The sequence below is a fragment of the Alligator sinensis genome, unplaced genomic scaffold (assembly GCF_000455745.1).
Source record: "Alligator sinensis unplaced genomic scaffold, ASM45574v1 scaffold300_1, whole genome shotgun sequence".
NCBI classification, from domain to species: domain Eukaryota; kingdom Metazoa; phylum Chordata; order Crocodylia; family Alligatoridae; genus Alligator; species Alligator sinensis.
In genome coordinates this window covers 1,614,461-1,631,144 of record NW_005842240.1, presented here as the reverse complement: position 1 = coordinate 1,631,144, position 16,684 = coordinate 1,614,461, and the positions used below count along the sequence as shown (strand labels likewise).

Sequence of the window (16,684 nt, the reverse complement as noted above, 5' to 3'; positions counted from 1 at the left end):
AAGAGTGCTGGGTCTAGATGACCCCAGCTAGATAGTCATCCAACCTCTCTTGAAGACCCCCAGGGTAGGGGAGAGCACCACCTCCCTTGGGAGCCCGTTCCAGACCTTGGCCAGTCGAACTGTGAAGAAGTTCTTCCTAATGTCCAATCTAAATCTGCTCTCTGCCAGCTTGTGGCCATTATTTCTTGTAACCCCCGGGGGCGCCTTGGTGAATAAATACTCACCAATTCCCTTCTGTGCCCCCGTGATGAACTTATAGGCAGTCATATACTTTCGTTCCCATGTTCTGCGAGTCTTCCACCCCCACAGCACCACCACACCAAATGCTCCCGTCTCAAACATGCCATACCCAAGCATACAAAAACAGCAGTAAATGATGACTAGTATTGCTTTATGCCATTTGTTGAGGATACCAAAGACACCCTTGTCTTTTCACACATTCACTGAGTAAAGTCCAAGAGAAATTAATACTGTTTCTTAGGACAGAATTGTTAACGTATGCATTTCTCAGCTGGTGGTTTTTCGGCTGATATAGTTAGGCCATGAGATGCCATCACAGGCTCATAAAACATTAATAGTGCTATTACAATTCATAAGAAAAAAGAGAAAACTTTCTGTGATCAGTGTTTTGCAATGGGTGACGTCAGAGGAGCACTGGAAATAGTAGTTGTTAAATAGGCTCATTGTAATCATTGACATTTTTATTTTACTCTTACTTTTATGTAAGGGTGATTTCAAAACTGTTTTGTTTCAAACAAGGGGTCACCAAACTGTTAAAGGTGAGAAGCCACCATTTAAATAATTGGTAAAGCTGTGAAAAGCTTTACGTGAAAAACTAGTGGTCTCCATTGAGCTCTCAGAGGCCAGGTGTCCCTACCTGATACTGCAGAGCACCTTGGGATGTGGCATCAGCTGGTACCCTTAAAAGCCCAAGGAATATATAGAGAGGGAGGATGAATTACTCCTACATCTGTGCTTCCAAGCCAAGTTTGAGGCTCCCTGGTGGAGCTAAATGGGCGAAGCCTATTCTGTCTAAACTATTCAAGTTCCTTGGCTCCCCTCATCATTATGTGGGGCCTGAAGAGCTTCCAGCTGTGAGATCTGCAATGTTTCCAACAGCTATCATATACGGTTCCTATTTTCTTTCAGCCTCTTCCCAGGGGAAAATGAGGTTTAGTGGTTTATTTTTGCAGTTCTCTTTCATTGTGGTATCTACTGCATGTACGAACAGCAGGCTTCAGTCTCCAGGGCCCTCAGTCCACTTTCAGAAGCTTTAAATTCACTTAAACAAAACTTCTGTGCTTGAGTGTCTTATAAGTTACTGCACAAGGACAAAAGGTTTCAGTGCTCTGCATTCCCTATGCGCAATCCTCCTCTGTATTCAAGATGTGCATCTCTGCATCTCTCTTGAGAGGAAATAAGTTAATAAGAAAAAAAAAATAAAGCTTAAAATCTGAAATTTTACATGATACCTCAACAGGGTTCCTAACACTCTCACACAATTATTTCTCATGATAATTAAACGTGAAGGACAATAGAAATGTCCACTTCAACTGATCACTCTTGCAGTTGACATATCTGTCTTTTTGACGCCTGATGTAGCACTAATTAGGTTAATAGATCATAGAGCTTTTTTCCGCAAGCAGGGCAGCACTGGCAATGTCGTCTATCTGTTACAATTCAGAAGCATTTGCATATTCTCATCAAACCATCTAAAAAATTAACTAAGACATTTAAGATCACTTTTAAAGACTTGCGTCTGAGGATGGGTAAGTGTCTAGGTTATGAAGATTTGTGGCAGACATATTAATAATGTCAGATGCTCCAGAAATTTCTGGCTCCTTGGGGTTTCAGAACAGAAATAACCATAGCATTGCTCTGGATTGTTGAAATGCTTCGGTGGTGACTATATAAAGGAATAATTTTGCCCACCACTAAAATGCAGCTGCCTCTGGGTGAAAAATATTTAATGCAACAACTTGGCAACTTTGCACTGCAGTTTTAGCCAAGCTGTGCCTATGAATACTGTGTGCAACTAAAACTGAAGGCACAGGGAATGGCAGGCAGAAATGCAGTTACTCCAACTGGAATCTGGCCAGGACACTGAGGATAGAAATATCTAATCTTGCAAAAAAAAGGCATGTTTAATGACCAAATGATGTAATAACTCTGGGTTTGCATTTCATTCAATTCCTGGCACCACCAGGGGCATAGTCCCTCCCTGTCTCTTATACTCCAGGTTCAGATTCCCCTTGGAGGGAAGACTAACACGTTGTGAATCAAATATGACACTTCCTACACCAGCTACAAAACCCAGCCAAGCGTCGCTAGCAGCTGGCCCTGCCTTGCTTACAAAATCTACCAGGATTGCAGTACAGAGTGTCATGATTGCAGTAGAGTAATTTTGCTTGGAAACAGAGAGGCTTGTCTCAAATAGCTACCACCATGATACAGAGGTTCAGGGGAAGTCACTGAGTAATGCAGGTGGCCAATCCCACCAGCAACCATCAATGACAAGTTACAAAAAAATGCAACAGGGGCCACTCTGGCTTCAGCATGCAGTAGGTTATTTCAGGCTGTCTCACCAGAATGTGGGAGTTGAACCATAGGAAAGAACCAGAATGAGAAAAAAAGGGGTTGGAAATAGGAAAATCACATTGAATTATTTAAAGAAAAGTGTACCAAGTACTGGTTAAGCAATGGAAATTCCAGAATGCAATTTTTCCTATAAAGGGATGGTTTTATTGTGGTGGTTTTGTACCGGGAATGGATTTTAATTTATATGCATGCTGCACAGTTTGATACTACATTTAAGTATAGGAAGGTACAGATTGTATACGCCAGTGGGCCATCTAGTCCAGTAACCTGTTTTTGACGGTAGTCAGTACTAGATGCTTTGGAAGAAGCTCATAAAACCCCAGTGGCAACAGAGAGGAGCAAACGCATGTACAAGCACGCACACAATGGCGTTTCTTCTTCGCCACTTGTGTGGCTGGGTTGTGCTCTGCTCTGACAGGTTCTCCCCCTTTTAATTAGTAGGCTTTTCTTTTGTTTAATGTGTCCAATGTAAATGAGCAGATGATCAGTACCAATGTAAATGTTCGAGCCTTTTGTGAATCCTGGTAAATTTATGACCCCAATGGCGTCATGTGGCAGGAACTTCACAAGCTATTTCCTTTTATCATGAATACACTGTCTGCCTTACAATGTCATTGGTAGGATGTGCATGCATGGCTTTCTCTTCATAAGAAAGAGACCCAGAACAACATATATGCCTGAGAGGGTTTAGGAAGAGTGAATCCAGCATATCTGCAGATGGCTGGACTATGAGATGCTTAGGATCATAATCCAGGGTGCAGACGCATGACACAATTATTATAGAATAATTTACTCCAGATTTTTGTGAGGTTAGTCATGGACCCCGGACTAGGTCTCCCAAACTAGCTGCCTGTGGTACATGCTGGCAGGAGGTGGCTCCTACATTGGGCAAACATCTACCCTGCGATGAAGCTGAGGGGAGAAGACCCCCGACCGGTACATACACCAGTGTCATTTATATCAGCGAATAGTTACTCCTCACCTTCCAAGGGGTAACTTTACCCTGGAGTGGAATTACTTTAAACTAACATATGTCTGTGCACAGTGTTTCTGCTCTACAACATGCAGGCAATTACTGGTTTGAAATAAACATGTCATAAGTTTGCACCCTCTAAGTGCAATCTCTGCTTTTGATGGACCACAGGACTGTTCACTCTGTGCATTACCAAAGGGTCACAATCCATCTGAAAGGTAGCAAAGAGTCAGACCCACTGACCCAGCCTCTCTCAGCAGCATGCAAAGGGATCATGTAAGACTTCCTGTTTCCCCCAGGTACCCAGGACTGGAGGACATGATCTTTTGAGCTCTCCTTGCTGGTTGCATCTTTGTACTGCTCCAAAAAACCAGAAGCCACATACCACTCTCTAGCCCCAGATCTGGACAGAATTAAGAAGAAAGAACGAAATGGGACAAAAGGGCTTGGAAAGCAAGATCTTTGAAGGCAAGGTTAAGCAAACTGGGATATGCACAGTCTACACATGGACTAATTCAACACTGTCTGCAGACACATACAGAGATATTATAAAGAGGACAGAAATCAATTATTTTTCATAGTTAAAGTGGACAGATTCTGAAGTTATGGGCGTAAAGTGCAGCACGGAAACTATTACAACACACATTTGTAAGTGAAAGGACATTTAAGCCCTATAACAAGCTGTCAAGCAAATTGTGCATTTGCCAGCAGTGGAGCTATTCAAAGCTGGATTTGACATCCCCCTATTACCAATGATGTACATAGAGCTAAATCATTTCTGCCATGATGCAGTTCCCGTCCAGCCCAAATAAGCCAATGTTAACTGTGATGTGCATTGATACATATTAGATCCAAGGAGTGACATTCTCTCTAAATTGAACCAGCACAGAATGGAGAATCTTAAATAACACAGTCATACCAAAGAGCATTGTCAGCTAGGAAGGAAGAGCAAGGGTAAAAGGTCTTCATATCTCAGAGTAACCTCAACACGTAAGTGTGACACGTACCTTGTATCAAAGAACGTATAATGTTTATAACAGAATCTGTGTGTTAATGGCTTTCGACAAATATATAAAAATATTTAGTTTTGGGCTCTGATCTTTAACTGCATCAAAGTTCATTCTTTTCTTACTAGAATTACTGGACCGTATAGTCAAAGGACCCCTAAAACTGAACCTACCAAGTGTGAAGCAGCTCCGGCTTGTATTTGCCTATGGATATTTGCAGACACAAAGGATGCAAGGAAGTTTGTTTTAATGCAGAGACCAAAGTCCCAAGAGACTTAGGTTCCATTTCTGGGTTTGCCGCAAATCTCTGTATGGCCTTCAGCAAATTAGAAGCAGATGATTGATCTCCTATCGAATCAATGAAAAGAGTGTTTTAGTATGTAATTGGCAAGCCACACACATCAGTAATAAGTAATGTCTTCTGTAGAGTGTCCTTCATCATGAAGGATCCCAAAGCACTTTGCATAGTGATATACACTTTACACAGAGATCATGTCATCCATCACTAAAGTGCAGTTGCTTCACACTCAGTGGGAAGTGGGTGCCTTGCTGGTTTTTGTTTCCTTCAGAAGTAGCCCCTCAATTCCACTTGTCAGGGGGAAATAACTGGGCTAAGTGCTCAAGATCTCTGAACTGGACAAAATGAGAGGAAAAGGCTGTAGATATAGATCTAAAATGGCCTGAAATGAAGTTGGCTCTACAGGTTTGAGCAAGCTTTCAGGTTTAAAAACCCTTCGTCAGGCTGAGGAAGTCTCTGCAGTTGGTGTGTGCTCTTCCTGGATGGAAGGATAGTAAAGAAGCCAGAGGCCGGGCTGGTCTGCATGCAAGATAAACAGTCAGTGAAGATGTAAACTGAGGAGTCAGTGGGTAAGAGACAGGCTGGGTTGCGGGGAGAAGAGGGATGAATGTAGCAGTTAAATAGTGGAGAGGTACCTGGGGAGTCAGATGTCAGGGAGGTTATAATGTGTCATAAATGCAATGTCTATATTTAGTCCATGATCTTTAGTATCCAGGAGGCTGATGAGGTGAAGTTCATAGGCTTGTCCCTGAGAAGTGTTTTGTAAGTTCCCTTTGAGGATTAAAACTGAGGGATTGGAGAGAGAGTGGTTTCCTTGTGAGAAATGTGCCCCCACCAGTAACTGGGTATTCCTGTCTTTGATACATTTCCAGTGTGCGTTCATTCTGGTGTGCGGTTGTTGTTTGGTCTCTCCTACGTATTTTCTAGCAGGGCATTTGGTGCATTGGATGAGATATATTACATTTCTGGAGGTGCAGCTGTAAGATCCGGGAATGCATTGCATGTAATATATCTCATCCAATGTATGTGCCCCAGAAGATATTTGAAATGCTAGCAGCTGCTGGGAATCCCATCCACTACTTGTCCTCCTGTCTCACTTCTACTGTGGAAGCTTAGACAACACAAGCAAAACCAGGACATTTTGAGGGATAGAAACCCAGGGGAGAATCAGGCCTACAATGTAATGGCATGGCTTGGTGTATTAGTCTAAGACTCTTGTGCTTCTTTTTTCCTGTGTTGTCATTACTGATTATATTTTTCTTTTCCAGAGGCAGCCACTATGATGAGACCCTATTGTGATAGATGTCAGAAGAAGAAATAACCTTTTCCCTGGAAATCCTACACCTTATAGGGACAAGACACATGAAAGATGGGAGAAGAAACTTTCTTTCCATCTAGTTTCTTTTAAGCCAGACAATTAAGAAACAATTTTGCTTCTTAATGCAATTAGTATAATTGTACTATAAGTAGAGCAAAGCTAGGAGATACAGATTTTTATTCCTATATTTGCCACTGATGTACATAACCAGAAGGTTCACTACATGAATGAAAATAATTACCATGGAAATCAATGTAGATGACACACCTGCATTTTTAAAACATAGGATCAGAGCTTCAGCTAATGCAAAATGGGGTAGTTCTGCTGGCATCAATCTGGTTCATGTTCATTAAGAATAATATCAAGGAGGTAAGGATGACTAAATCATCTAGTTAACCTTCTGGTTGAGCTAGTTAGTCATGATTAAAGATGGGAAAGCATAATTTTGGTATGCACATAACTTGAAATTGTGTTGCAAGTTTAAATTCTAAAAATAACATGTGAACATAAGAGCTATGTACGTTTCTGAGGCAGACTTCAGGTACCCAGTGTTTTGACCTCAAACAACCATTAGTCAGGGGGTGATGTAGTAAAAAAAAGACCACCCCCTCATGACAAGCCGTACTCAAGCTTTGCAGGAAGTCAATATAATCTGAGAAAATCAAGACCTCTAAATGTTGGAGTCGCTCTTAAGGTGCCTCCTAAAATGCTCTTAAGAGCCGATGTAATTTCTAAAAGACTCTTGCAGAACTGGTCACTGACTGCTCCAAAAGTCAAGTCATGGTGTACCCAAGCAGAATGTTCTCAAGTTTTTGCTTCATGAGGTTACGCGTATAGCACTTAATACAACAGGAAACAATTCGCCGCCCCCCACCCTGAAGTCATCCTTGAAGTCTGCACAATGTTTCTGCATGATTTTTTGTTATGGGGAAACTGGTAATGAGTAATGACCCATTTACCCATTGCTCACTCCTTGTCTTGCAACATTATTTTGAGATGATCCAACACTTCCTTTCAACAGGACTTTGACATTCAACTGGGGAGATGTCCTTGGGCTGGAGAAGTAGCATTTCATAATCTCATGAAATCCCACTCAAGTTTAGTTTAGTTATAAGCACTGAAAAAAAATCAACCCCTTACTTTCTCTGAGTTGCCTTCCTCCAGAAAATTGTGAAAGCTACCCAGAACAATAAGCAAAAATGAACAGCCTAAAGAGCTTGGGCCATGTCACCTCCAAAGAATTAGCACTAGGAGGACTTTGGATTGTCTAGAATTGCTGTATCAGCAGGGAGTAGGCTGGGAAAGAGGGAGACAGGCCAATTGGACTTCTTCCACCAACAGATATCCCTTAAACCATAGATTTAAGGGATATTTAAACCCAACATTTTAACTCCAATTTTAACTGCTGCTGGATTTTAACTCCAACACTTCACTCCTTTCCAAAAAGCAAAAACTCCTTACCACCACAGGATAAAGAAGACATCAAGTCAGGCTGAGTTTCTTTCCTTTCTTCACATTCAACATATAGCCTCAATGAGCTAACCCCACTTTCATCTAGCAGGTGATGTTGTTAGCCACCCAGCACAGGTGAGATCAATCTCGTCTTCAAGGTTGGGATTCAAACCCTGCCTGAAGATGCAGGATGAGGAGTACAACTGTACAGAACAGACTTTGGTTTTACTTTTTCCTTTGAAATTCTCGTAGGAAACTGCATTTTGAAATCTATGTTAAAGAAAACATTATTTAAGTAGCAAAGCAAAAGTACTCAACAGTTAGAAATATCAGAATTAATTTTGCCAGGTAATCCTTCCTTTATCCCACAGATGCATATGCAGTCTTTAAGTACATGCTCTCGTTTTCTTTTAGCAACAGGTCACTCACTGACTCGTTCCCTGAGTAGACTGGATAAGTAAAGTGCCTGTAAATCTGGCATTTCCTAATTTTCAAATGCTTCGTTTTATAACCTCAGCAATGTTCTCTGAAGAGAGTTGATTATTTTCTGCATATAATTAGTATCTGTATGTATGATGAATTGTATCCAAAGGGGAGATTATGCTTAGGGGCAACCAAAATGGGTTCATTAGAGGCAGGTCCTGTCAGACCAACCTGGTGGCCTTCTATGACCAGGTCACAAAAGCCTTAGATGCAGGGGTAGCAGTGGATGTAGTCTTTCTGGACTTTAGGAAGGCCTTCAACACTGTCTCTCACCCCATTCTCATTAAAAAACTTAGGAGACTGTTGTGTTGACACCTACACAGTCAGATGGGTCACAAATTGGCTGAAGGGCTGCACCCAGAGAGTGGTGGTGAACGGTCTTATTCAGCCTGGAGGGATGTGGGCAGTGGGGTCCCCCAGGGCTCGGTCCTCAGCCCGCACTGTTCAACATCTTCATCAGCGACTTGGACGAGGGGGTAAGAAGCACCCTGTTCAAATTCGCAGATGACACTAAGATGTGGGGGAAGTGGGCATGCTAGAAGGGAGGAATAGGCTGCAATTGGACCTAGACAGGTTACAGGGGTGGGCGGATGAGAACAGGATAGGTTTCAACACTGACAAGTGCAAGGCGCTGCACCTGGGGAGGAAGAACCAGCAGCATGCCTACAGGCTGGGGAACTCCCTTCTTGTCAGAACAGAGGCAGAAAAGGATCTTGGAGTCATTATTGATGCCAAAATGAACATGGGCTGACAGTGTGGGGATGTGGTCAGGAAGGCCAACCGCACCTTGTCATGCATCCACACATGCATCTCAAGCAGGTCCAAGGAGGTGATCCTCCCCCTCTATGTGACACTGGTCAGGCCACAGTCAGAGTACTGCATCCAGTTCTGGGTGCCGCACTTCAGGAGGGATGAGGACAGCATTGAGGGTCCAGAGGAGGGCCAGTCGCATGATCAGGGGGCAGCAGGGCAGGCCCTACGAGGAGAGGCTATGGGACCTGAACCTGTTCAGCCTCCACAAGAGAAGGCTGAGGGGGATCTAGTGGCCTGTTACAAAATAATCAGGGGAGGACCAGCAGGCATTGGGGGAGTCCCTGTTCCCCTGAGCACTCCCGGGAGTGACTAGAAGTAACGGTGACAAGCTGGCAGAGGGTAGATTCAGACTGGACATCAGGAGGCGCTACTTCATGGTCAGGGTGGCTAGGATCTGGAACCAACTTCCAAGAGAAGTGGTGCTCGCTACTACCTTGGGGGTCTTTAAAAGGAGGCTGGATGAACACCTCGCTGGGGTCATTTGACCCCAGTGCTCTTTCCTGCTGTGGCAGGGGGGCAGACTTGATGATCTGCTCAGGTCCCTTCTGACCTGACCAACTATGAAACTATGACCCAGCCTTGGACAGGGTCATATTTTGCTGGGCACTGTGTGGTATAATATAATATAATACAATCCCTCTCCTATTGAGTGTGGAGCAAGAGAAATCGTTCTTATAGACACCTCAATTTGTATGTCACAGCCTAAAATATCAGGCACTCTGCAACTGGAGGGTTAGGTGTCTAGGATCCCCATAAATTCAGTGAAAGAAACTGGCTGCCTCTCAAGAATAATCCCAAGTGCCCAGCGGCTCAGCAGGGGGACGCTGAGAAGGAGATGCCAGGCACAAAGGGTCTGGGCTCCTGCTTCTTCTCAAAGCTTAGGGTCAAGGTGGTGCACTTCCTACCAGCATCATATTGGGAACCTGAATGCCAAAAAGGGAAGGTGCTTAGCCAGGGTGGATCCAGAGGGGTGCAGTTGTACCCCGCTTTAATTCTTGCTCCACCCAAGGTTTAAATCCACTGCCCGGCAGCATGAGCAGCATTTCTCATCAGGTCCCACTGACAGAGTCAATTGGCTTCATGGCACATTACAGTCTACCTGATTCCTTCTAAACTCTTCATTCCACAGGTGCTAACGACCCTCTGTCCTTTTTTAATGGTCAGGTCTTCCACTAATAAAGCTATCTCTTCTTTTGTTATTTTGCTGCCTACTAGCACTTCCTGGTAAGGATGTTCCTATTTCACAACCTTGCAGACTGTTTTTAACTTTAGCTAGAACTGTGAACTCAGGTGCACATTAACTCAGATTTGAAAATAACTTTCAGTGAAGCATTGGATGCACTGTCAAGGCACTCAAGAAGCCTAGATTTGTTTGGGGAATCTGAAAAAGAGGTGTACATTTAAATCTAATGACTTCAGGACGAGCACAACATCTTTTGATTATTTTTTTACTTAGTCTGTTTTGTTTTTTATACACAATAGATGAAACAGCAAATAAATGCACACTCCAATAAAGCTGTGTTTGTTTTTACTTTGATCTTAAGCGGAATAGCCTTGCACTCCTAGCACTTTAGTAAAGTTTCTAGTTTCTTTTTCACTGTGTGAAAAATGGTGTGATGCACCACACCATTTGTGATCTCTGGGGTGATGCACCACACCATTTGTGATCACTGGGGTGATGCACCACACCATTTGTGATCACTGGGGTGATGCACCACACCATTTGTGATCTCTGGGGTGATGCACCACACACCATTTGTGATCTCTGGGGTGATGCACCACACACCATTTGTGATCACTGGAGTGATGCACCACACCATTTGTGATCTCCTTTTCAAAATCCTGGATCCATCCATATGTTTACCTGAGCAGGTCACCCAGCTTGCACCACAGCAGTATTGGTCAGTGCAAAGCAGTGTGCCCCGGTTGGCTCTAACTAGTGAACATAGGGAGGGTGGTGGTGGTGCTTATCTTTTCAACCATAACTTAAGATGACTGGACTTGGCCAGGAAGTGGCAAACCTGGGTTTTTGACCCTTCTCAGCTCCCTGGGGCTTAAATCTGCATTAACTACTTCTAGGAGTGTGTCTAGGGCAGGCTGGATGGGAACCACCCTCTATCCTTCCCATAGATTTTGGCCCACGGGGCAGCTACGAGTAGAAGATATGTGAGGCCAGGAAGAGGAAAAGCAAGCAGGATCCTGACTTTACATCAGTGAGGAGGATTTCAATCCCTGTTATGCTCGTCATATCTCAGCTTTGCTGGGTTATTTCTGTGTTCTCACCACAACTAATGTAAAATTCATGAACAGTCCTGGGACCACAATTCAGGCTTGGGGGCAAGAACCCAAGTCTCCCAGTCCCTAGTCAGGTGCTTTAACAGTTTACAGCATTTCCCACATTACAGGCTGTGTCCCCAGATGGGTCAAAGATGGTTTGTGATCTCCCTGGAAATTCAGGGATAGCTTTCAAGGTTGTACCAGAAGTGGAGTACCTGCCCAAAAGTGGAGTCACTTGCCTGAAAAGACGGGGAACCCCCACAAACACACTGGCTGCGTTCAAGTTGCTAAGGCTGCTGCACTTTACACTGCCGTTGTCACCCAGGCGTCAGGCCTGTTCTGCAGGTGCCTAATGGACTGGAGAGTTACGTGGAGTTAAGCACCCGGTGGCTCTCATTTTGGGGCAGGAGGTAGACATCTAGATACATGATCTAGATCACTGCTGAGCACACACGTGCACACTTAAGTTGATGTATCTAGGGAAGTTTTCTGGCCAAAATGGAGGCTCCTACTGAGCTTAGGCATCTCATAGCTACAGAATCAAATTTAATTTAGATCACTGTTTTGTGACTTAGGTGCCTAAATACTGCCTATGTCCCGTTTATATATCTGTAAGAAATTTTTTTATCTAGCCCTGGCAGTCAAAGGGACTGGTCTTTAGCTGACCCTTTTCAGTGGGCTTTGGGCTAGACCTGATCCGTGTAGATATTGGTAGAGGATGGAGAGAGACCGGGGAGGAAAGAGGGTTGGTAGGAGCTGGTAGTAAGAAAATAAATACCTTGAAAAAATGAAAACACAGGTAGAGCTGATGGTCCAGTACAAGCCAACACCTCCAAGGAGCCACAAGATGAGACACTATCGCATCTAAAACCTTATACAAGATTGTGCTGTCACGCTAGAGGATGGCAATCTGGAATTACTGGGTTCCATGCAAAACTCTGCCCTGGCCTCCATCTGGGCCCAATTCTTTGAGGGGCTGGGCAGCTGTTGGGAAATAGTTTGCATCCTCAGCCAATTCTGTCATTCAGCATTGTGGAGGGGACTTGATACTGCAGGATCAGGCCCCGAGTGACCTGGAGCAAGTCATGATTCCATTCTTTCAGCTCATCCTATTGTAAAGCCGATGCACAAATATGTAACTGCAGCCCTCAGGGGCATTGTGAGTATCCATCTAATAATATATTCAGAACAATTTCAGCTTCTTGCTTGAAACGCACATAAATAAGGTTATTTCCCCCCAAAAAAACCTCAAAGCCAGCTCCATATTATGTTATGAAGCAATTCCTAGCAAAGATTTCATTTCAGAGTGAGATACCAGAGATGGTAATAGTTATACCAGCTGAAAGAGACTGCAGATAAACATAGAATTACATGTTCCCCCCAAGCCAGAAAAATACTGAAATTTTATCTTGCAAGCTGCACAGGCAACACCAATTCTCACCACTGTCTCTCTTTAGTGGCTGGACCATGTAAAGAGGTTCATGAGTCCTCTATTGCCTTCGAGTGAATGTGCTCAGGATCCATAGCTGCAGCAGTAGAGCTTCATAGTGCCATAGCAAAGGGAGGGCGGGGGTGAGCAGGGTGACCGCCCTGGGTGCTGAAGCGAAGGGGCGCCAACAGACACTGTCCAGCTAGGGCAGGGTGCAAGATGGAGCTGTGAGTGGTGCATCTGGGGAGTGCAGGGATGGGGGACAGGGCATGCACTCCTGGGCAAGCACGTGCTCCCTCGGATCTGTGCGCAGGGCAAGGGTGGGCTGCTGCTGTGGGCTTTGCCCTGGGTGCCAAACTTTCTTACCATGTTATTGTTGGTACTTATATATCAGTCAGGAAGTTCTTGCAGCAGATCAGGTTCCTACAGAGGCCACCTTTTGTGTTACAACCTCTTGGGGCAGCTCTCTGCTGATTGCTAAGTCAAAGACCATGAACACAGGACTGAGAAGCATTGCAGCCGCTTGCAAGGGGGAATGAACAGGATAGTAATAAATGGGAGGAAGTGACTTTCTTTCCTCATTTCAGATTTGGACCAAAAACAATGGGTGTAGCAAGGCAGGGCACAGCATTCTTCCCACTGCCATTTGCCTCTTGATGTTGAAGGCAGGTTTCCCTCGGTATCAGATGGTGTAACCTGGCAGCCGTCCCAATCCTCCACCCCACCTTAAGAAGCCTTTAAGTTTCCCCCACCCCAGAGTCCATCTTGTCCCCACTCCCCACCTACATACTTCAGGCAATCTCAGACTGGCCATCTCACAGCTCTGTGTTGGCTCCCACCTGACCTTATCACTCTTTGTTCGAAACCCTCTCTTCCCCTCCATGGGTTACCCTTCCATACAGCCTCAGTTCTGCCCCCTGTGCCCCTACCCACCATTTCAGCACCCGCCAGCCTGCCTGACCTCCTGCTTAAGCCCATTGTCTCCCCTTATTTGTCACGCTCTCTTCTGCCTGGCTCCCCACTTCAAGAACACGACTCGGGAAGAGCCTTGCCCATATATTGCGTGGATATACCCACATCACAGAGAAGCTTCAAGAGGAGGTTGGACGATCACCTGTCTGGGGTCTTGTGAACCCAGCATTCATTCCTGCCTGTGGCAGGGGTCAGGCTAGATGATCTGTTCAGGTCCCTCCTGACCCTAGCTACTATGCAACTATGAAACTATGAAGGTAAATAATAAGAAAGTTGCTTTTCCTCCAAAACAATTCTCTCCTCTGTGACATGCCCATGCATATACTTTGATCCAGAGGAGTGCTAGCCCAGACAGCACCAGACCAAGAGACTAACTAGGAAAGAATAGAGCAGCCCATTCAGCCTGCAGATTAAATCAAATCGTCCGAATCAAAAAGGCAGCAGGGGATCTTCAGCGTAACATGAAACCTAGGCTGGGCAGCAAACACTGATGTTCAGCTGCATTATGTGGGGAAGCAACCAACAGGTCAGCAACGAGGTGTCAGTCTCCCTTTCTGGACACAGTTCTCTTGTCTTCATCATACCTCCCTATCCAGAAAAGGTTCGATGAAAGGGTTAAATAAACTAAATACTTTATATGATTTCACAAATAAGAGCAGTGCTAAACCAATTTGCCCCCAGACCTGGGTGCTAATATTAGTTCTTTAGCTGGAACCTCTCCTGACATAGCCCAGCTCGAAGCAAATCCTCCTAGGTGATCTCTGCATTTTGCAAACAGGGGGATTATGCACTACAAACACTGACAGGTCCCTTTGCTTACAGTCATGCAAACACCAAGACGATAATCTCTTCCCAGAGATAGAGTCCATCAATCTTAGTCCTGACCCAAACCTGTTCCCCCATGTTCCATACACAGAGAAATGAAGGAGACACTTTCAACAGAAGGATGCCTTACAGCTTTCCTTTCTTTTCCTATTTTCACTCTGCCACGTCCTATCCTTCCCACTGTCCCTCTGTTAACATCAGGTAAACACATTTCCATACGCTCAATGCTGCTCTTTGCTGAGTTAACTAATTTTCAGTAACAGATTCGCCTTCATTTTGTAACGTGGATCAATACAAGTGCCCTTCTCCTCCTGGCCATGTTCTAGCGTTGTCATTCACTCAATTTATGGTTGTTTTGTTGTGTTTTGGATGGGGTTTTTTTTCCTGTCTTTGCCCCTTTCCTTTCCTTTTTTCTAGCAAGGAAGAGATCAATTTAACAACATGAAAAGACTTGGACTTTCATTGAAGGTAAAATCTGCACTTTATAACCCAGGATGCAATTTACAATCCTGTCATTAAGTGGTGTTAATCCTATTATTATGAAGATAAATAATTACCCATAGCGAAGAAAGGGATTCCCAGCAGAGTAGAGTTATATTTTCCATCAGTAATGAAAAATATCCCTGCCGCAGTGACACTGGAGATACAGATAGTAAGCACTCCCAGGAGCCCGAGGAAAGGCTTGCTGCGTAGGCAGTCCTTCATGGAGCTGGAGAGGGTAGCGGTCACAAGAATCAGCATCAGGCTCACCAAAACCTTGCCCCTGGCCAGGATGCTGGTCTTGTGGAAGTCCTTCCACAGGCTAAAGGACACCAGTGAGAAGAGCTGCAGGTCTTGGTGATCCAGCTGCATTTTGTGCATTAGTTTACAGAATTCGCTCTCCCATTTTTCACCAATGAGGTCTTGGGTGACAGAGCCGTAGGTTTGGAGGTAGTAGGTGATTTGGATGGCTCTGGCTGATTTTACTCTCTGGTCCTTGCTGTTTGGCACCTCCATGACCCCTCCAAGCTGGTGTCCAATAAAACTGCTCCTTCCATCCTTAGGGAGGGGGGAAATAGAAAGAGAGGCATTATTCAGAGCAAGGCGTGTCAAAGGTATACATCGTTTTCTCTGCTTTTAATACACATACGCACTTAAAGGCCTGATCCAAAGCTCACTGAAGTCAAAAGGAGTTTTTCCATTCACCTCATGGACTTTGGATGAGGCCATCTTCCTCTGGTAGAAACTTTCTCAGAGTGGTTGTTAGCCATATCATGCCAATTTATGGTTCTGTGCTGCAGTTAAAGGCTTGCCAGAATATTCATTACAGACCCAGATGTTCAAGGACTTAAACAGAGCATGCAAACTCCTCACCCCTGGGAGCTGGTAATTTTTCCACATTTAAACAATAATTAACAACAACAAACATCCAGTCCCCGAAGTATGAACAACGCGATCCAATTCTGGAAGATCTGTGATTTCCTAATCCTTTGAAATTGTTTTAAGAAACACAGCATTTTACAGCAGATTACCTCTCCTTTCTGATCTCAGTTACAAAGGTGTAATTCTGGAGTGACTCCTTTGATTTTGGCACAGTGACTCTGGATTTGTGTGGATGTACCTGAAATGAGAGTCTATGCATTGCTCAATGGAGCTACTGCAGCTTCATATCAGTAGGGTGACTCTACGTCCTGGCTTGGCCTGGGCAGTCCCAGATTGTGTAGGCTGGTCCCAGCTGGTTGGTCAAATGTCCTGGGCCAAAGTCCAGCGGGAAGGTGAAATGGCATGGTACGTCAGGCAGGCGGGCACCACTGCCACTGTGCGGGAGCAAGGAAGGCGGACGTCTGGTCGCCCTAAGTTTCCATATTGGAGGTCCCTACATTTCTTTCTCACACAATCAAACAGACTCTAAAACTCAGGATTAATGACTAAACTTATTGTATCCTTTAGATGCTCCCAGCTTCAGCATCAGAGCCCCTAAAAATGAGGCACCTCACCCTGGGAGAGCAATCCAAAAGCATAGGATCAGGTAACGGGGCTTCCCATATAGCCAATGTAAAAAATCAGGAGTTTCCAAAGGGCAATTCTGAGAGCTCAGGCACTGAACAGGGAGCTACCGAGAGTAAGTCAGCGGGGGCAGTTGAAATTTCATCTCTCTTAGAAGATGACTCAGGGGAGTGCCCTTTTTCCTGTGTCAAAGACTCAAGCCCTCTCTTACTTGCTCTATCTCTGTGACTCCATGACTCTCATGCTGTTGGCT

General features: G+C 44.6%; 1 protein-coding gene across 1 annotated transcript in view; it reads right to left on the bottom strand.

Annotated features, from left to right (window-relative positions):
- Positions 1-16,684, bottom strand: part of PTCHD4 (patched domain containing 4) — a 130,970-nt gene that overhangs the window by 67,224 nt on the left and 47,062 nt on the right. Inside the window, exon 2 of the mRNA XM_006027398.2 lies at positions 15,003-15,483. Coding sequence (XP_006027460.1) covers positions 15,003-15,483 — 481 coding nt within the window. The remainder of the gene's footprint in view (positions 1-15,002; positions 15,484-16,684) is intronic.